The 22,472-nt window shown below is 36.1% G+C and overlaps 1 protein-coding gene across 10 annotated transcripts in view; it reads left to right on the plus strand.

The window, feature by feature from the left end:
* Window positions 1–22,472, plus strand: part of DTNB (dystrobrevin beta) — a 244,825-nt gene that overhangs the window by 106,079 nt on the left and 116,274 nt on the right. For all 10 annotated transcript variants that reach the window (XR_016395508.1, XM_022574276.3, XM_022574279.3 and 7 more), the window contains exon 9: window positions 15,858–15,982. Coding sequence is in view for 9 of the 10 variants with exons in the window: in XM_022574276.3 (XP_022429984.1) it covers window positions 15,858–15,982 (125 nt within the window). In the remaining variant the exon portion in view is untranslated. The remainder of the gene's footprint in view (window positions 1–15,857; window positions 15,983–22,472) is intronic.

Genomic DNA, 22,472 nt, shown 5'->3' on the forward strand with positions numbered 1-22,472 from the left:
GAGCGCAGGCTCAGTAGCTGTGGGGCACGGGCCCAGTCACTCCACGGCATGTGGGATCCTCCCGGACCAGGGCTCTTACCCATGTCCCCTGCATTGGCAGGTGAATTCTTAACCACTGTGCCACCAAGGAAGGCCCCCTCTGCAGTTTTTTAATTCCAGCCGAGGCTTCTGGTCCAGGTTAAGACTCCTATATTCAGTGGCCCTATGGACATTTCCATCTTAAAGTCTCACTAGCTTTTCTGTCAACACATGGTTCTAATAATTTTTTCAGTCAGTTTTCTTAGACTTCTAAGTAGATAACTATATTGCCTGTGGGAAACAGTAACAATCATTTTCCAATAGTTATACCTTTGTGTTTTTTTTTTTAACCTTTTTGTTTTGGCAAGAACTTCTAGATCAGTGCTTCCCAAAATGGCTTGAAAAGAATCAGCTGGGCAGCTTGTTTAATATACAGAGTACCAGGTCTCTACCCTTGGGAATTTTAACTTAGTAGGTCTGGGTTGAGTTAGAGGAATCTGTTTTGTTTTGTTTCATTTTGAAACAAACACCCCAGGAATTTTTTAATCTTCAGACAGTTTTGGGAAACACTGTTTCAGAGCTAAGTAATAGTGGTGGTGGTCTTCGGTTCCTGGCTGTGGGGCATCTGTATCATGTGTGACGTTAACTGACTTCTGGCTCCGTTCCTGCCTTCACCTGTGGCAGTGTTTGTGACAGCCTTTGGAGATAGCGGGTGCCCAGGTGTCATCATCCAGGGGCCCTGGTAAAGAGCTTTTTGCCCTGGTAATCGTTCAGTAAACATTTCTAGTGCCTGTTCTGCTCCAGGCCCCAGAGAGTGCTGCTATACAAAGAAGCAATTGGTGGGTCTTCTTGGTTTTCCAACCTTCATGCTCTCTCCAACCTCCAGCCTCCCTTTTGTGGGACTTTGGCTGCCTGTAAATCTTTTTCCATCGTACTCAAGTGCTCTGCTCCTTTTTGTCTTAGCTGACTAGACCCTTTGTTTACCCAGACCTGAAGTACTGGTCACAGTTCTCCTTCCTCATTCTATCCTGCCATGCAATCTGTTGCTGCATTTGGCCAGAGAACTATCTGTTCAATGTATTCTAGAAGCAGCTTCTAAATCAGAGATGATTTGTAACACACTGGGGTTTTATCTTATGGAGTAACATTTTGAAAGCGTCTTCAGTTTTGTCTTTGGACTTGGACTTTTATGTATGGCTTTAACTCATAGACAGCACTATGACAGTATTGAACTATTTCCAGTTGCTTGTTCTACCATATTTTCTTACTTCTATGTCTTTGAATCTGTTGTTCTATCTCCCTTTGTCTCCTCTCCTCCCCATCCTCCCAAATTTCCCATGCCAACTTCTCTTCAGCCTCTGAGGTTCAGCTCAGCCATTGCCTCTTTTCCTGATCCCCAAGCTGATTTATATGTCTCTTCATGCTCTGCTATGGCACGCTGAATACCTCTTTTAAGGCACTTAATATGCTGTTATAATTATCTGTTCATTTGTCTGTATATTCTATTATCTCATAATTCCTTAGTATGTTATTAGCCTATATACCCCTGTGTTTGTTAAAGAACATTATAAAGTTGGCATCTCCCACTTGTTCCAGTTTTTAAACTACTTTTGATCATGGGAATGTCTTCCTGACTCGAAAAAGTGTGAGAGATTGATAATATTCAATTTTGGCAAGAGTGTAGAGAAGAGGGCTCTAGAAGATTGTTGGTACAAGTGTGAATTGATACAGTATTTGAAAAATAAAATTGTAAATGCATATAAACTTTGACTCAGCAATTCCCCATATAGGAATTCTCCCACAAAGACCCTTGCATCAAGTATATTAGGATTTTGGTATGAAGAGACGGCCAAAATCTCCAACAGTAACAAAATGGGTAAATTTATTATGGTATATATACATATATACATATATATATATATATAATTATAACTGTGGAATTCTGTGTAGCAGTCAAAATAAGTGAAATAGATTTATATGTTCAGATGTGGAAAGAGGTCCATAGTATATACCCATTTTCCTCCCTCCTCAGAGGTAACCTCTATTTTGAATTTAGTACTCAATATTTCCATTCATATGACATTTTCGTATTTTTTATTACACATGTGTATGTGGCCATTAAAATATATAGCATTGGGCTTCCCTGGTGGCGCAGTGGTAGAGAGTCCGCCTGCCGATGCAGGGGACACGGGTTCGTGCCCCAGTCTGGGAAGATCCCACATGCCGTGGAGGGGCTGGGCCCGTGAGCCATGGCTGCTGAGCCTGCGCATCCGGAGCCTGTGCTCCGCAACGGGAGAGGCCACAACAGTGAGAGGCCCGTGTACCGCAGAAAAAAAAAGAAAAAAGAAAAAGAAAAAAAAAAAATATATATAGCATTGTTTCTCATATTTTTAAACTTTATCAAAATAGTGTCATATTACATATATCCTCTTGCAGCTTCCTTTGTTCACCTACATGGTTTGTAAAATGATCTCCATGTTGATATGGTTATTTTCAATGCCATATAAAATTCAGTTCTATAAATATGCCACATTTTATTTATTCTCTTGTTGATTGACATTCAACTTGTTTCTAATTTTCTACTTTTCCAAACAAAGCTTTAGTGGATTTTCTAGTACAGGTCATCTTGTGCAGCCTGGGGAATTTTTCTAGGGTAATTTTTAGGAGTGGAATTCCTTAGTCCAGAGGAGTGTGTATCTTTTACTAGATTTTACTACATTGCTCTCCAAGGTGGCTTTACTAGTTCACACTCCCACCAGCAGTGTATGAGCTTTACCATGTATTCACATCTTCATTTGTAAGGAATATGTTACTTTTAATTCTCTTACAGAGCAACAAAACTCTTAACAAATTGTTTGAAGAAGATGGGAATATGAACTGCCAGTTAAAGCTATTGAGAAAGGAAATTCTGTCCATGTCATCAAACTGATGTTTTAAAGGGCAGTCCAATTCTCAGTGCAGCATTTCCCCTGTTGTACATTCTGGTAGGAGTTCCAACACAAAATGGGATGCCAGGCCAGGTTGATATCACAGCTCAGTTAGGAGCAAAGTCTGGCCTTGAACTTTGTTTTTGCCTATACACATTCACAGCTTTTTCAGTTGTAACTTATTTATGCTTAATGTGGCAATTATCGGTAATTCAAGGGTACCCCTCCCACACCCAGGGTTGGTATGTATGGAACCATAAATACTATATTGGCTGTCAGGGCACACCTAGCAGTGTCAGTCTGTTGATGTTGAATTCCAACAAATCTGTATTTGTTGGAATTTTTTTGTTTTTTTGTTTTTCCTGAAAAGGAGGCTGAAACGATTTGCTGCTCAAAAACCAAGTTACTGCTGTTCTTTACATAACTCCAGCCTCAGCTATCATTGAACCATGGTGGTTCCTTTTTTGTGGGTCAAGAGGTTGTAATTTATAAGCATGTTTCAGAAGCCATATGTGAACTGATTACTTTTTATTCTACCTAGCTATATTCTCATAACTGTCAGAGAGCTCATACTGTCAAATCTTGGAAGAGTAATAAAAATTACATGGATTACATTTCTCTCACACATTAATCAGTCAAAATTATAGCTTTACAAATTAAGTTCAACTGGAGCTTAGCAACTGTAATTTTTTTACTTTCTAAAGCAGTTATTCTGAATCCTTTAAAAAATAATATATCATAAGGGATATTATGAATTTTCAAAATATATTTTAAATAAACTTTAATAAACAAAAAAGAACTGGGAATTCCATTTCAGGGTGATGGTCTGAGGACATGCTATCACCTTTCCATCTTGCCTCAGATACTTAGAAATGATAGATTAGAATTTTAAAAATAATTTGCAAGTACACTAGAGGGGAAAAAAAGAAGGAAAACCCACAGCAGGTCCCAGATGTGCAGAGCCCCCATGAAAAGTGTATGGGATCAGTTTACAAAAGAAAACCTTGTTTCAAAACAAGGGCAGGAAACTATTGCTTCTCAGGATAGGAGTAGCATCTAGAATGTTCCTGCTTGGAAAGTTGATATGGGCAGCTGAGAGGGGCTCAGGGCAAGTGACAGAGTGACTCTGGTACTATAGCCTGGTGATGCAGGTGTCGCCGGCAGGTGTAGTGTACATAGGACCTTAGGTTGGAGAGGCAGGGCTGGGGTCCAGGTGCTTGGTGAATTCCAGGAGAATAGGGGTCCCATGTTCATAAGACTAACTACAAAGCTTTTCCATGAGGTGTCACCTTCTGTCCCTCCTTCACTCTCACTGAAAACAAGCCCTACTTCTCCCCTCCAGGTATGCAGTGCACCCAGATAGTGTAGACTGTCTCAACAGAGAGCCTTAACTACAAAGATGAGCACTTCATTAAAAATCACTAAAAACTGCCATGCAAAGGAGATAACAAAAGAGTTTATTTTGGACATAGAATTCATAGAATAAGTAGAACTAGATTTAAAAATATGTACAGTTGAACTCTTGGAGAGATATGAGCAGTTATTTTATCTACCAAAAATAACTAAGTATTGATACTGGAAATTAAAATTTTGATTGTCAAAATAAGGAATTCATTAAATGGGCTGATTAACTGTGTCTGTAGCTTAAGAGCAGATTTGTGAGCTGGATACTGGAGCAGAGAATTGTTCCTAAGCACATCACAGAAGGATACAGTAATAGAAAAAAAAAACTAAGACATGGAAGTTAGATTGAAGAATGCCATCTAATATGAACTCCAGAAAGAAGCTAAAGAGAATGCAGGGAAATGATATTTAGAGAAGCAGTAGATCCAGTTTCAAGATGGTTGACCAAACACATACTCCCTCTTACCCTTTCTGCACCAAACCCATAGAAATGATAAAAAATTAATTTGATTAATAAATTCCCTTTCAGGATTGAAAAGAAAAGGAATATTCCTGACCTGAAGCAATAAAACATCTTTAAGTGAAAGAGTTGTACATTGAAGGAGAAGTTGCAGAAAGGGACTGCTTACACTGCCTGTTTGAGGCCATCACTACTGCCAGGACCCTGAAGCTCTGTGCTGATTTTGTCAGAACAGATTCAGCATGCGGCCTCTGGCTAGGATGCCACTATTGGCTAAGACGGCAAGTGAGCAGTCCCATGGGAGATGTTTACACGGCCATGAAAACCCAGAGGAAGCTTAGCACAGTGAAATATAAACAGCAGAACTACACCCTGTGGGGTAGAACAGTCAGAAAGAAACTTTAAAAATAGGTCAATCTAATTTTCTTAGAGGACCAGGGATAGACTTTCATGATTAATACAAGAAGTGGAAGTTATGAAACTATAAATAATGAAAATGAAAAACGTAGTTGTCAAACAAACTCACCGGATGGGCTGCATTGCAAACTGGATATAGCTGAAGAACAGATTATTGAGCTGAAAGATCAGGGCAAGAGATTCTCCCAAAACTCAGCATCAAGAGGTAAGAGAGTATCCTTTAAAAAAAAAAAACAAAAAAGAAAACATAAGAGAGTATGAAACAAAGATTGAAGCATTTAGATTCGTGTAGAAGTTCCAACATTTATCTAATAGGAGTTGGAAGTGAAGAAAATTGACAAGAGACAATGTTTGAAGAAATAATGTATGAAAAATTTCCAAAACTGAAAAAGTATGAGCCCTTAGGTAGAAGGCCTACTAACTGAAGAAGAATACATTTTAAAAGGAAACAGCATAGTCAGCACCTGCATACATCCTAGTGATAATGATGAAGAGAAATTCCTAGGGGACAGTAGAGAGAAAAGACTGATGGTCTACAAAAGAATAAGAATCCAGATGACATTAGACTTTATCACTGGTTTTGAGAAACAACAGCAGAATGTCTTCAAGGTGCTGAGAGAAAATAAATTTGAACTTAAAATTCTATTCTCACCCAAACTATCTTTCAACAGCAAGGACACTACAATAACATATTCATAATTTAAGGACTTTGAAAGACCTTTGCTGAAAGAACTATTTAAAGATACACTGCAGTAAGAAAAAAAATGAACCAAGAAGGTAGTAATGGGATTTAAGGAAAAAAAAGGAAGCAGAGAAATCAAAAACAATATTGAATATAAATAAATATTGGTTATAAAATATATGACGATTTTTAGTAAGTTGTAACTTAAATCAACAAAAATAGCAACATGGAATTTGTGGTTGGGGGAGTGATAAAGGGAATTAAAAGCACACTAAAGATTTCAGGAGGAGGATAATAAAATGTAATTAATTCTAACTTGTAAGAAACTATAATTTTAAATATGCATTAAAAACTTAAGGGTAACCACTTGAAGAATTAGATATAAAATATAAACCTTAAAACTATTAGAAGAAAAAATGTAGCAAAAATAACCTTGACCAATCCAATAGAAGACAGGAAAAGAGAAAAAGAAAATCATGGTAAAATAGAAAACACAAAATAAGTTGCTAGGAACACATTTAAGCATACATAGCAGTAGTTAAAGTAAATGAAAGTGAATTAAACTCACCTACTAAAATGATAAAAACTCTCAGATTTATCAAAATGACAAAAACCACATGCTATTTCAGAGAAGATACACAGTTGATAATAAAGGGATGAAAAAGGTAGTATAAAATATTAGTATGAGACAAAACAAGGCAAACAACATTGGAACGGACATAGGTGGGGAATTTAAAATGCTAAAAAGTATAATTTGTAAGAGTTGGTATCAGTTATAAGCCTGTTTGTCCTGCTCTTGATAACACTGCATGTTTAAGTATGTATATATGTGTATAAATTTATACATTTACAAATTACTGCCGAGGCTTTCTAAATGGTATTCCTGATTCTGCCCTTGTTACCTTCAGTTTATTCTAAGTATAGCAGCCAGAATGATCCTGTTAAAAATCAGATCCTTGCTTGCTCAATACACTCCAATAGCTTCCCATCTTGTTCAGGGTAAAGGTAGACTAAGCTAATTGTAGCCTCCCATCCCCAGTGACAAACATGCATGTAGGATGAAATATAATAACAAACTGAAATGCAGAATTGAACTTGAATAAAAGAGAAATTCCTGGCTATCAAAAATTAAACCCCAAATTGTGATGTCCCCAGGATTTATCAGATGGGATACTGGATTTAGGCCAGTGGTTGGGGTTAGTGCCTCCATGGAGTAGGAAATGTAACTTGGGTCCACTCAAGGTGAGTAGAACTGGTATTTTTGTAAAAGCTGGAATTTGAGAAGGGCTGCCTCCTTGTGAAAGAGGGGCTAAAAATATTCCAGTGGCCCAGAGATAGTACAAATAGGACTCCCATACAAAAAAAGAGTCTCTGCTAAAGGTGAGCTTGTCATCAAATATTGCAAACCCTATTATAAAACAATCTACTATGAGGGAGAATCAGCAAACACAACAAACAGTAGCTTTAGTATGCCAAGGACTTCAGAAAATGGTACACTTTAAAAATTAAAGGAGTAAGTCTAGGAATAGTGACATTTCAAAAAGGAACAAGTCAAGATGAAAAAGGAACAAATTGAATTTCTACAAATAAAAAATAATAAGGTTAAGCTCAATAGAGGGGTTAAATAGCAGATTACAGACAGCTACAGCAAAAATTAGGGAATGGAAAATAAGTCTGAGGAAATTAACCAGGATACAGAATATTGAACACAGATATAGGGAAATGGAAAATGTGACAGGCAATTGAAGGATTTGAAGGATAGAATGAAAAGGTCTACCTAGAATTCCATACCTATCTAATCTAAGAGCAAAGAAGGAATATATATTTTCAGAAAAAGTCTCAGTGGGTTTGTCACCAATAGACCATTGCTAAAGGAACTAACAAAGGATATGTTTTGGGGAAAAAATGAATTGAAGCAATAAGGAAGAAATGGAACATAAGAAGGAATGGTGCACAGCAGAATTGGCAAATGTGAGTAAATTTAAATAAGCACTATATGTAAATAATAATGACTAATAATTTAATTGGTCTTAAAATGAGATGCAGCTAAAGTACTAATTAACTATGACGTTAATATAGTTGGGTCATGGTTAGAGTTAAAGGATTTGAAGTTACAGGATGAGAGTACAGATACTGTTTAAGACGGTGGTAAAATGTTCACATTAAATGAGTTAGAGGAGGTTCCTGACTTCTCTTGGGGATTTAATAGGCTTATGTTTCTGCTTGAATCTGTGAGTTCTCATCACAAGGAAAAAATATTTTTTTCTTTTTCTTTTATTTTGTATCTACATGAGGTGATGAACGTTCCCTAAACTTACTGTGGTAATCAGTTCGTAATGTGTGTAAGTCAAATCATTATGCTGTACATCTGAAATCTATACAGTGCTGTATGTCTATTATATCTCAGTAAGAAAAAAGAAAAAAAAAGACATACCAAGCCAAGAACTAACCAAAAGAAAACTGGTGAAACTATATTAACCTCAGAAAATAGATTTCAGGGCAAAAATCTTTAGGAGAGAGATTAAAATGTTATATTTCATGTTATGTATATTTTATTACAATAAAAAAATCTTCACCAGAGGTAAAGTTTACAAAAGATAAAAAGATGAAATTAACAGTTACACATAGATATACAACTAATAGCATAGCTTTAAAATTGTGTAAATAAAAATAAGAGCACAATAAGAAATTAAAAATACATTATTAAAATGGATAATTTTAACGCACTTCTCTCAACAGTTGTTAGAATCATTAGACAAAAAACGCAATGTGGAAAATTCAAATGTATCCAGCAGTTAATGGTTGCACATTCTTTTCAAACACACAAAACTTGACCACCTAAATGAAGTCTCAGAAAAGAATTAGTGTCGATTATAGTGCATTTGAGCTAGGAATCAATAACAAAAAGATAAGAAAACAACCGTACATTGGTTATTGAAAGATTAGTTGAAATGAACAAACTCCTAAAACAACCTTGCTTTCCAAAACTGATTCAAGATAGAATAAAACCTGCAAGTATTAATATAATCATTAAAGAATTTGAATTAGTAGCTTAAAATATTTCTACAAAGGAAACAACCAGGCCTGAGTGACTTTACATAAGTTTCAACAAACATTCAAAGAAAAGAATTCCGGTATTATAAAAATCTCCCAAATTCTAGAAAAAATAATGAGCATTCTGATTTCATTTTTGAGGCTAGAACTACCTTGGTACCAAAACCTTATGAGGACAACAGGAAAGGAAAATTACAAGCCATTCTAATGAAGGCAAATAAAAGCCTAAACAAAGTATTATGAAACTCAACTCAGCGGTGTATACAAAAGATCATAATCACACTGGTTTTATTCCCGCAATTAAAGATAGATTATTATAATTTAGCCATATTCATAAGTTGATGGATTAAATCTGTATAATCATCTCAAAAGACATGTAAAACAGTGATTAAAACCTCATATCCACACAGACACACACTGCACTTTAGCAATCTAGGGGTAGAAGAATTTCCTTAACCTAATACATATAGGATATTTATAAAAACATAGTATCCATTATATTTACTGATGAAATGTCAGGAGTATTTGTTTTGAGATTGAAATCTTAAGATTTTAAGATTGAAAACAAAACAAGGAGGCTTGCTATCACCACTTCTATTCAACATTTTCTTGGAGGTCCTAAAGCAGCAGAGTAAACAAGGAAAAGAGATAAAAGGTATTTTAATTGGAAGGAAACAAAGTTATCATTATTTACTGATGACTGTTAATGTAGAAAGACTGAAAGAATCTCCAAATCATTAGAATTAAAATAGAGTAGGGGCAATAAAAGTAAAAATAGATAAATTGGACTACATCAAAATTTAAAACTCCTGTGCATCAAAGGACACATCAACATAGTAAAAGGGCAAACTATGGTATGGGAGAAAATATTTGCATATCATATATCTGATAAGGAGCTCATATTCAGATTATATAAAGAACTCCTATAACTTAAGAACAATAAAAAGCAAATAATCCATTAAAAAATTGGTCTAAAGGAATTGTTTAAAGGAATAGACATTTCTCCAGAGATGACATATAAATGGCCAATATACTTAACATTACTTAACTGTACACTTAAAAATGGTTGAGATGGTAAATTTTATGTTATGTGTATTTTACCAAAATTTTTAAAAATAAGAGAGCAAGGTTTCTGAATAAAATCTTTCTATAACTAGAAATAAATAACAGATACATATATCCTTTATAAACAAGAATCTGTAACTTTATTGAAAGATATTTAAAAAGGCTTAGGGGAATTCCCTAGTGGGATCCAGTGGTTAGGACTCCGCACTTTCATTGCCAAGGACCCGGGTTCGATCCCTGGTCAGGGAACTAAGATCCTGCAAGCTGCGTGGTGTGGCCAAAAAAAAGAGGCTAAATACATGAGGGGATGAACATATTCACGGAAAGGAATGTTCAGTGTGTGAACTGACATACGAAGATGTCAGTTCTCTCCAGAATTGTCTGTATATTCGATCAGTTCCCATCAAAATCCCAACAGGATTTTTTTTTTTGTGGTAAATGGACAGACTGATTGTAAAATTTAATTGGAAGTGTGAAGGGTCAAGAATAACAAAGACTCTCCTAATGAAGAATGAAAGTTTGGGGCACTGGTACTACCTGAAAAGATAAGAGGAAACTGTAACAATTAAATCATCATGATACTGGTACAGGGATAGAAGTAGAATATCTGTCTCGTAGGAGAAGAATGGATTGTTTATTAAGTGACCCTGAAGCAACTGATTATCCATATTGGATACAATTGGATTATTTCCTTACACCTGTCACAGAAATCAGTTTTAAGTAGATTCAAACTTAAATATGAAAGATAAAAACTATGGAACAGTGAAGACAATCTGGGAGGATATCGTTATGACATCAGGGAGGGGAATATTTCTTAAGATACAAAAGGCACAAAATAAGAAAGAAAAGATTAATAAATTGGGACTACTGTGTATTTAAAGATGACCATTCATTAAAAACAATAGAGTGAAAAACCTTAAAGTGAAAGTTGTTTGTAAGATATAACTTCTGTACGGTTAAAATACAAAAATATATAGAACTCTTACAAATCAGTAAGAGAAAGACAAACCCAGTGAAACACTACTCCAAAGACAGGAACAGGCATTTCACAGACAAAGAGATACAAATGGCCCATAAACATTGGAAAAGATGCTCAATATTTCTAGTAATAAGGGAATTGCAAATTAAAAGCCCAATAACATTTGTCACCCACCAGATTGGCAAATGTTAGAACATTTGACTGTAACAAGGGTTGGCCAGAATGTAGAGTCAGGAAGTCCCTCACATAGCTGATAGGAGTGGAAATTAGCGTAACCACTTTGTAAAAGCAAATTGGCAGTGCCTAGTAACACTGAATGTCATAATTTATGACCCAATAATTCCACTCTTAGGAAATTCTTTTACATGGCCAGCAGGAGACACAGACAAGAAAGTTTTATAGCAGCATTGTGACTGAGAGGGAACAAAGGGAAACAACCCAAATATATAAATTATGATGTAACTGAGCAATGAAATACAATCAAGCCATGAAAAAAATGAGTGAATTTTATCAACATATGCATCAACATGGATGAATTGTAACATAATTTTGAGTAAAAGAAGCCAGTTGCAGAAAAAATATATATGTAAATCTATATAGGTTTTAAGCATGTATTAAATAAATCATGTATTTTTTATAGTACATAATTGCTAAAATAGTAAAATCAAGGAAATGATTAGTACAAAATCCAGGATACTGATAACCAGGAGAGGTGCGGGTATGGTGGGAGTGGGCTGTATTAGATAAGGGCTCACAGCCAGGCTTCCAAGTGACCATAATGGTATATTTCTCAGGCAGAAGAGTGGGTAGATGGGTATTTGTTTTATCACTTTTTAGACTGTACACCCACATTTTATATACTTTTGAAGTATTCTTTTTTAATGTAAGCTGTAATTTTTTTTCCAAGGTGACCTTACTTTATTTATTTTATTTATTTTTAACATCTTTATTGGAGTAGAGTTGCTTTACAATGTTGTTAGTTTCTGCTGTATAACAGAATGAGTCAGCTCTATGTATACATATATCCCCTCCCTCTTGCGTCTCCCTCCCACCCTCCCAATCCTACCCCTCTAGGTGGTCACAAAACACCGAGCTGATTTCCCTGTGCTATGCGGCTGCTTCCCACTAGCTATCTATTTTACATTTGGTAGTGTATATGTGTCCATGCTACTCTTACTTCACCCCAGCTTCCCCTTCCCCCTCCCTGTGTCCTCAAGTCCATTTTCTACGTCTGCATCTTTATTTCTGTCCTGCCCCTAGGTTCTTCAGAACCTTTTTTTTTTAAGATTCCATATATAGGTGTTAGCATATGGTATTTGTTTTTCTCTTTCTGACTCACTTCACTCTGTATGACAGACTAGGTCCATCTACTTCACTACAAATAACTCAATTTTGTTTCTTTTTATGGCTGAGTAATATTCCATTGTATATCTGTGCCACATCTTCTTTATCCATTCATCTGTCGATGGACACTTAGGTTGCTTCCATGTGCTGGCTATTGTAAATAGTGCTGCAATGAACATTGTGGTACATGTCTCTTTTTGAATTATGTAACCTGTAATATTTTTAAGAGATGGTAGGAAATGTTTTGAAATTAGGTAAAGTGGATGAAGGTATTGAAAATGCACAAAGATTGAAAATCATTGCCTAAGAGGGTTTGGAGGAGATCTGATTTTCTAGGTTAAGGCGTCCCCGTATATCAGTGTGAGGGTTCAAGTGAGGGGAAAGGTACAAAGACCTGTCAGAACATCTCTGTCCTAGTGGCTTAAACGAAGTGTGTAGTCACCAGTCCTTACACCTGGATTGCTTTTCTTCCTCCCTCACTCCCTGCACTTCTGTAAATACTTAGTGACTGACTACCAAGTCCTGGGCATTGTCCTGGGGGCCGAGTAGCCAGAAGAGGTAATGTCCCTGTCTCGGCACTTATAGTGGTTTTCGAACTCTTGCTCACACACTTAGTTAATCTTAGTTTCCTAACGTAGCTCCACAATGAAATCACTTTAGGCGCATATTGTAATTCATGCGTTGAGGTCTTTTTAAGGAAATCATTTATCTACCAATTTAGACAGCCTAATTGAGTGCATTATCTTTAAATTTTCAGGATAATGTTCTTTTTGGTTTGATCCTAGCCCTTAGATAATTCCTATATATGTTTATTTCCAGTCTTTTTCTCCTTCCCATACATATCAAGCATCTCTTGATGTACTCTACGTGGAATTGCCTTTGATGTATTGATTTTTACCTTTCTCTCTTTCTTTTTGAGACTTGAAATGGGATCTAATCTTAAACCTTGACTTGGAGCAGTATTTTTGAAAGCACAACAAGCATGCTGCTAGAGAATATTAGGTGATACAAAGGGAAACATTTTTTATTTTAACAGTCTTATTTTAATGTTTATGGTAAAATATACACATGAAACCTGTGATTTCATGGCTATTATAATCCGTCTCACATAGACTGGATGAATTAATGGCCCAGGTGGTTCTCAGATGTAGCAAAAAAATCACGAAATGAGTATATGGATTACACATGTAGTGTTTAGTTGTAAAGGTGAATTAAGATATTCTCTGGTGTCCTCTGATGGTCTCCTACTCATATCATAACTCTCAAAAAAATTAAGCTTATGTGGTTTAGCCAGGAAAAAGCAATCTAGAAAATTCATCTAGGCAAATAATTTATTCAAATAACATATTCTGGTGTAGGTCAGGTTCTGGAAATACACAGATGAGTAAAATGTAGATCCTACCCTTCAAGACCACTGGTCTAACAGAGACAGGCACGTAAATTTAAAAGTGCAGTGTAGTATTGGAACAGTGCCGCAGTGGAAGTGTGTACTTGGCGAGTGGGTAGCTTGGAAAGATGGGTGCCGACTTACGGAGCAGTGAGGAAAGTCTTCATAGGGGAAGGGAGGCTTGCAAATAAGCAGCCTTGAGAGATGAGCAGAAAATTTACAGAGAAATAGATTGGGAAAGGGAGATCTCAGGTACGTGCCAAGGTACAGAGATCTAAGAGAACATGGTACATTGGGTTAACTGAGCAGCTTGATGTTTATGCTGATGTGGGGTGAGAGGTGAGGACAGAGTGGGGAGCCGGACATGAAAGCTCCTAAGTGAGCTGTGATGGCGTGGATTTAGATCTTAGTCTATAAATGATTATCAGCCTTTGCAAGATTTTAAGCAGAAGACTGCATGATGTCTGGGGCAGTGTAGAAGATGGAGCAGAGGAAGAAGAATCAGAGTCATGTTACAGCTAGTCATTGGGCAAAGGGATGATGGAGAGCAGTTGTGGGGAAGTTCAGAATTTCTGTTTTGTGTAGCTTCATATAATTTTCAGGAAATTAGATTACATATAGATTTCCCCCAGAATTTAATGTGTTGAAGGGGATGGTGGTAGGTGATTTGGAGCCAATATATGAAGTTTCTGAAGAGAATGGTATTATTCAGTCTGTTAGAAACAAGGTATTAAGTAACTTTCCCTATATAGTCTTAAAGGTAAATAGATTTTGGCTTATTTTCTGTTAAAATATATGTAGGCAGCATATAAAAGTTAAGTGGAGATGTGCTACTGATGAGACACACAGCTGCAAACAAGGTCTATTTTCTAATTAAAGTAGTACTACGGTAATACACTGCAGAGACAGAAGAATGAAATATTTAAACTTTTTTGCGACTAGTATCCTGCCAAGAAAATCTCAGATAACAGTATTATTTAAAGGGAATTGGGGGCCTTCTCTGGTGGCGCAGTGGTTAAGAATCCTCCTGCCAATGCAGGGGACATGGGTTCGAGCCCTGGTCCAGGAAGATCCCATGTGCTGCAGAGCACCTAAGCCCGTGCACCACAACCACTGAGCCTGCGCTCTAGATCCCGCGAGCCACAACTACTGAGGCCGTGTGCCACAACTGCTGAAGCCCTCACGCCTAGAGCCCGTGCTCTGCAACAAGAGAAGCCACCGCAGTGAGAAGGCTGCACACTGCAACAAAGAGTAGCCCCGCTCACCGCAGCTAGAGAAAGCCCGTGCAGCAATGGAGATCCAACGCAGCCAAAATATAAATAAATAAATAAACAAACTAATTTTTAAAAAAGTGTCCTTTAAACATGGGTTTCATATTCTACATATCTTAGTCGTGGCATATTGTTTACTTTTGTGCATATTTACTATTATACCTTAGGCCTGCTAGTCTTTGGATTTAGTGTGTATTGTTCTACCTTCCCAGGAAATGTATTAGTATGCCAACTTATTTTTGTACCTTCAGCATATCATAATTTAGAGTCACAGATCTGATGCTACCTGTGTATGTGAGTGCACTCATTTGTATCTGTATACATAGCCAGACCCTTAACACCAAACGTTCTATTTCATGTTCATTTGGGGAATATTCTCTTAATATTTGGGGGGATGTGGGTTAGTCAGCTAATTTGCTAACATTCAAGAGCCATGAGCTCTCAGCATTATCTTAACCTTTTAGTATTTTAGTCTAGCAAGAATTTCTGACTCTGATCAGGGAATTAACTATAACATCTTACCAGAATGATCCAGAAGCATCAAAAGAGGGAGTTCCTGCAAAGGGCACACAGAGATGTTCAAAAGGCAAGTTAACACTAACTGGATAGTGTGACTGCATAGTAGAAATGAGGGAGTTAGGACAGAAACAAAGGGCCACAAACGACCTTGAAACAACCCCTTGAAACTACCGTAGGTTCCTTTCCGCAAGGCTCAGTAGTGGTGACTGTAATGCAACTTAGTTTGTATTTGCAAAGATATTTTCTACAGCTCTCATCACTAAGTTGAAATTCTGTTTCATTCTTTTGAAAATTCAATTCCTTATTTCCGTATTTTCTACTTTGACACAGAAATCCCCTGCAAAGAAGCTGAGCCATGCAATTAGTAAATCCTTGGGGTGTGTACCCACCAGAGAACCTCCGCATCCTGTTTTTCCTGAACAACCAGAGAAACCACTTGACCTTGCAAATATAGTGTAAGTATATGATAGATGTGGATTATACTGAAATGGAAACCTTGCTGAATCCTTTGGGGTCAAAACCGAGTATCACCTAACATGAACATTGCACCTTCTGGTTTTCACGTTGCTTTTGGGGATCTTAAGACTTAAAGCTTTCAGCTCTTTAAATCACCGTGAATATCTGCATGGAGACCTATAGCTCCTGAGCCCTGAAGCTCGTGTTATGTAGCGTCCCCTTCAGACAGCTAATGCGTTACGAGTAATCAGTGTGCTGGGCTTAACAAGGTTGTCTTTTGTTATTTGTGTTCTTCCCTTAAATCAGCAGTAGAGATCTTTTCTTCTTTACAACAGTTAATGACCATAGAGATTTTAAAAGTTAGTTTAGACCACATGGAGATGAAAATCAACCTAATTTGCTCTTTTTGTATTGAGAGAAAATTAGGAACGACAAGACTGAACTCTATAAGTAAAACTAGTGTTTTATTTTTATTTTCAGTTAAATATTCTTGCTAAGCAAAAGAAAGCTGGAGGGGAACAAAAAAACTAGAGAAATGAAGAGGAAAAGTAAGGAGGAGGAGAAGCAATGAAGGATAAGATTCAGCGTTTAGACTGATTTCTTCCCTCTGAATTAAATAATGATATTAAGTATACTCTGCTAGATAAAGTTTGTAGGTTTTTGATTATTAGTCTTGCTCAGGTATTTAGAAGTTTTTCTGTTGCAGTAGACATCCATTTTCTTTTACCTAGCTCAAATTACATAGTTTGATTAAATGAGCTCTTAGAGTTCTTGATCTTTTCTTTCTCTTTCGTTCAATAATTTTCAAAACTTTTATATTTATTAAAACAATACACACATATCGATTAAAAATTCAGTAATACAGAAAAAATACAACAATACGTATAACAAAACGCAGCACATCCTCCCCAGTTTCATCATGCTTTGTTTGGGTTTTTAGATCTCCTAATGGATACCTCCATATCGCTAAATAACATATTCAGAGCACCATTTCTTGGCTTATTGGTTTTGGACATTATTGAATTCCTTCTGTGGTGTAAGGGACCAACCTCATTTATAACTCTACATATCAACCCATCTCATCTTTTCATAATTATATCACCATTTTAAAAATTAGTTACCTTTGTACTCTTGAATGTAATTTTTAAACTTCTATTTCTTGTAACTTCTTTTGACTTCTACTGTGTAAACGAAGGACGTTTTAACCTTCTGTCTGCTTTTCCCTTCTCCCTTTGCCTCCTAACTTCTGTCATCTGTGCCATTACTTTTATCAAAGCTGATAATATTTCTGTTCTCTCCTATGATCATAACTAAGTCTTCTGAGGTTTATTAAGGGCTCAATCTAAAAGTTGAAAACCAAATAACAGCATTTTAAGTTAATTCCATTCATTACAAAGTCAAGCAGTGTGCTGTCATTCTGTGTACCCTTTGTTTAGTTCCAGTGTCACAATCCCTGTGCAGTTGTTCTCGTCAGAGTTCAGTGGGATCTCCTTTCTTATGTACCACAGATTGCTCAAAAGTGTGCCTGTTGACTTTATAACTGGACTGACTTTCCTGTACTGTTTTTGTGGTTGTTTTTCCTTCAGTTTCCCATTGATTTCTTCTCCCTGGGGAAAAAATAGGCTTTTCTCCCACTGTGTTCCATAGTAGATTTTACTTATTTGTGTGTAATCCATTTTTTGGTTAAATTTGTTAACCTCTTTCCTTTTTGGTTAGTGTTTTTCATTTGAATTAAAAAAAAAAAAAAAAACCCTTGCCTGCTCCAACATTGTAGTGATATTTCTCTCTCTTTTTAAGCTTTGAAGATGTCCTTTTTACATATGTCTTTAATTCATCTGGAACAAATGTTTGTGTGTGGTGTGATGTGGAATATCCAGTTTTCTCTCTCTCTCTGCATTTGAATAATAACTTGTCTCAATGCCATTTTTTGGATAATCCATCATTTCCCCACTTAACTACAATGCCACCATTGTCATAAATGAAGTTTGCAAATATGCACGGTCTGGTTTCTGGGCTCTTGATTCTGTTCCTTTGGTCAAAATGTCTATCACTATGCCAATATCATGCTATCTTAATTACTGTAAGGGATTAAGTCATCTTTTTTAGGAGTGTCTTGTCTATTCTTTGCCCTTTGCTCTTTCATATAAATTTGAGAATCAGCTTATTGAGTCCCTCATAAAATTTTGTTGGAGTTTTGATCAGAGATTTATTGAATCTAAAGATCAAATTGGGAAGAACAGACATCTTTATAATATTAAGTCTTCCATTCCATGAATGCGTTATGTCTTTCCATTTATTTAAATATCCTTTTGTGCCATTTAGTAAAGCTTTATAATTTTTCCTCAGAAAGGTCTTGTACATGTTAAATTAATTCTTGTGTACTTCGCATTTGTTGCTGCTGTTGCAAATGGTGCCTTTTTCTCTGCAGTTACTTTGAGATATAATTTACATGCAATAAAATGCTCCCACTTTAAGTGTACAATTCAGTGATTTTTGGCAAATGTGTACAGTCATGAAAATGGTATCTTTTTTGAATTATGTTTCTTAACAGTTTGTTGCTGGTGTTGGACACGCACGTTGCTTTTGTATTTTAATCCACTATGTAGTCTTCTTGTGTAACTTGTTCATAATTCTAGCAATTTGTACTCACATTCTTTTGGATTTTCTATAAATCATTATATCACCTGCAAATAATGATTGCCTTTTGTCTTCCCTCCCCTTCTTTATGCTTTTAAATATACTCATATTTTTTTCTTTTGGTTTTATTATGCCGGCTAGAGCCTCCAGTGCAATATTGAATGCAATGGTCTGATAGGCATTCTTGCATTATTACTAATACCAAAGAGAACACTTTCAGCATTCATTTTAGCATGTCTTTTGATGTTGGTTTTTTGTAGAAACTGTTTATCAGATAAAAGAGGTTCCCTTTTATTCCTAGTTTGCTAGTGCTTTCTTTTTGTCATGAATGATGTCAAAGACTTTCTGCATTGAGATGATAGCCTGAGTTTCTTTATTCTGTTAATAGAGTGAATTACATTAACTGTTTCTTAAACAGCCCTACATTCCTGGAATAAACATAATTTGACCCTCCTTTTAATACACTGCTAGATTTCACTTGCTTATATTTTGTTTAGCTTTTTTCTATGTTTATGAGTTAAATTGTCCTGTAATTTCCCTTGATTTTTTTTGTTTTGTTTTTAGGACAAAGTTTGCCCAGTTTGCTGTCTTCAAATAGTTGAGGAGAATTCTCTCTTTTTATATTTTTTGGGGAGAGCTCGTTTAAGATTGGAATTTTTTGCTCCTTGTATTTTTGGTAAAATTCACCAGTGAAGCTATCTGTGCCTTAAGCCTTCTTTGTGGGGAGATTCTTAACTATTAATTCCATTAATCGTTAAAAAAAAAAAAGTCTTTTAAAAAAAGTATAAGACTATTTTCATTTTGTATTTCTTTTTGAGTCACTTTGGAACATTTTATAGATGTAGGAATTTGTCAATTCCATCTAATTTTCAAAGTTATTGGCACAAAGTTTATAATATTTATCTATAGTATCTGTGCTAACATCTTTTTCATTCCTACTCTCACATACTTATAGTTTTTTCCTTTTTTTTTTTTCTCCTTGAAAAATCTTGCCATAGGCTTGTCCAATGTGTTAGGCTTTCAGAGGACCAACTTTTGGTTTTGATGATTCTTTTATTGTATGTATTGTATTTAAAAAATTTCATTTATTTCCATCCTTTATTATTTCTTTTGTTAAAGCTTCTTTGGGTTTATTTTGCTACTCTTTTTCTAACTTATTTAAAGATATGGTTAGCTTACTTATTTTAGGTTTTTTCCCCCAAATTTAAGCATTTAAGGCTATAAATTTCTCTAAGCACTACCTGAGTAATGTCCAAGTTTTATTATGTAATTTTTTTATTGTTTAATTCTAAATATTTTCTAAGTTCTGTTATTTCTTCTTTGAGAAGTATACTTTCTTAATTTCCAAACAAATGAGGATTTTCTAGTTACCTTTTTGTTATTAATTTCTAATTTAATTTCATTTTGGTCTGAAAAATGTTCTGTATTATTCAGCTCTTTCAAATTTGTTGAGACATGCTTATTATCTAGTATATGATCAAGTTTTTATTATGTTGCAAGTAAACTTGAAAACGTTTATTCTATGCTTGTTGGGTACAGAGTTTATAGTAAATGAATGTATGTCAATTAAGTCAAATTAGTTAACCATGTTACTCAAATCTTCTACAGCCTTACTTACTTGTTCAAAATTATACATATTTCACTAGGAAGTTAAAAATTTATTCTTAAGTAGTGACTTCCTTTATTCCTAATAATTCTATTTGTTCTCTAGTATATTTTATCTGCTAGTAACATCTTTTAAGATTTTTTGCTAGGTATGTACCTGGTATAACTTTTCCCATCCTTTTTCTTTCAATTTTTCTGTGTCCTTAGGTTTTCAGTATGTTTCTTATAAATTGTAAGCTGGATTTTAAGGGTGACATCCCACTCTAGTCACCCTTTCCCCCACGGGTAACCATTCTAATGTGCTTATTGTATATCCTTTGATTACAATAAGGAACAATCCTGTTCTTGAAAACTAGGTATTGTTTTCTATGTCCTTTTTTTAAAGTTTACACAAGTGGTATGTGAACCATGTTTTGCCTATCCATTCTCCCTGGGATGGACACCCGGGTTGCCTTCAGATCTCTGCCTCCACATATAATGCTGCAGTAAATGCCTCCGATGTTCCCCAAATGGAACTGGGTAAGAATTTCTTTATACCTAGAATACAGTTGTTAGGTGAAGGATTATGTACATCTTGACCAGAAGAAGTGTGTTGGGGAATCCAGTAGTTCAGTGTAGACTTTCAGTTAATCTCTCCATTTTAATTCATACCACACCTCTCCCTGGTGTGCCTGAGTTTGAAGACTTTCTGGCCAGTTTCACTAGCAGGTAACCTCTAGTTTCTTACCAGCCCAGAAAAAAAGTAGTCATCTGACTGTGTGCTGCTGGGGAGTCCGGTGGAGGAGGTGGATGTGTTCTACGTCACAGGCCGACTTTCAACTAATCCCCCTCTTTCTAATGCAGCCCCTCACTTCTCTTTCAGAGGCACCAGGCATCTTTAATTGCTGAGCATTCATGGTCATCTGTGTTTCCACTTCCCTTGACTCAGGATGAACTTGACCTCAGATTTCTTCTCTGTGTATTAAAAAAGCCTCCCCATTTCTAGTTTCTGTTAGTAAGGAATTCAGTGTAGGACTGAGAGCTAAGAATTGAAACCTGATTTTTTCTTTATTGACTCTTATCATTTTATTGTATTTACCTCAGATCTTTCTTTTTTTTTTTTTTTGCGGTACGCGGGCCTCTCACTGTTGTGGCCTCTCCCGTTGCGGAGCACAGGCTCCGGACGCACAGGCTCAGCGATCATGGCTCATGGGCCCAGCCGCTCCGTGGCATGTGGGATCTTCCTGGACCGGGGCACGAACCCGTGTCCCCTGCATCAGCAGGCGGACTCTCAACCACTGCGCCACCAGGGAAGCCCCTCAGATCTTTTTTATAAAAAATAAATAAAACTTAGTAGATAATGTTGTGGCTTCCTGTGTCCTTCCTAATCCCATTACCGTTTCTCTCTCCCAAAGAGTAGCCACTAACATTTATTTGGTATCTGTCACTCTGCACATGTTTTTATACTTTTGCTAGATGTATATACATCTTAAAATCACATATTTTAAAACTTTATATAAATGGTCATGCTCTGCATAGTCTTCTGTAAGCTTATTACTTTATAGATATTGGGTGGGCCAAAAGGTTCATTTGGTTTTCTCCATAAGATGGCTCTAGTAGCACTAAGTTGTCTTTAACTTCATTTGAAACAATTTTGTTAGATTGTATGTGACAGCTGTCATATCAGTGTGCCTTTAAAAAAAGATTTATCAAAATCGGTGAATTTTTGTGTAGCCATTTTAATATTGAAGATGGAAGAAAAAAGCAACATTTTTGGCATATTATGCTTTATTATTTCAAGAAAGGTAAAAACACAACTGAAACTCAAAAAAGATTTGTGCAAAAAAAAAAAAAAAAAAAAGATTTGTGCAAGTGTACGGAGAAGGTGCTGTGACTGATCAAACAGGTCAAAAGTGGTTTGCGAAGTGTTGTGCTGGAGATTTCTCACTGGACAGTGCTCCACGGTCGGGTAGACCAGTTGAAGTTGAAGTTTCTGGCTCTACCATCTTAACACGAGGCCTCATTGGTCACTGCAGCTGGGGAAGAGAGCATGTGGGGACCTCACATCAATTCTTCTGTGCTTTGGTGACACGTGTCATTTCCTTCACAACTGTACTAACTTCAGGTATAGATCATCTTCCATGTACCTAGGAAGGAGAGGAGAACCAGGTATTGTTCAGCTCTAGTAATGTATACCATAAGTGTATTCAACTTTACTAGATACTTCCAGACTAGGTATAACCTAGAACTCAAATTTTATTGTTCAGG

The sequence above is a fragment of the Delphinapterus leucas genome, chromosome 13, assembly GCF_059928025.1.
Source record: "Delphinapterus leucas isolate spDelLeu-1000000601 "Yukka" chromosome 13, BTC_Dleu_Yukka2, whole genome shotgun sequence".
NCBI lineage: Eukaryota > Metazoa > Chordata > Mammalia > Artiodactyla > Monodontidae > Delphinapterus > Delphinapterus leucas.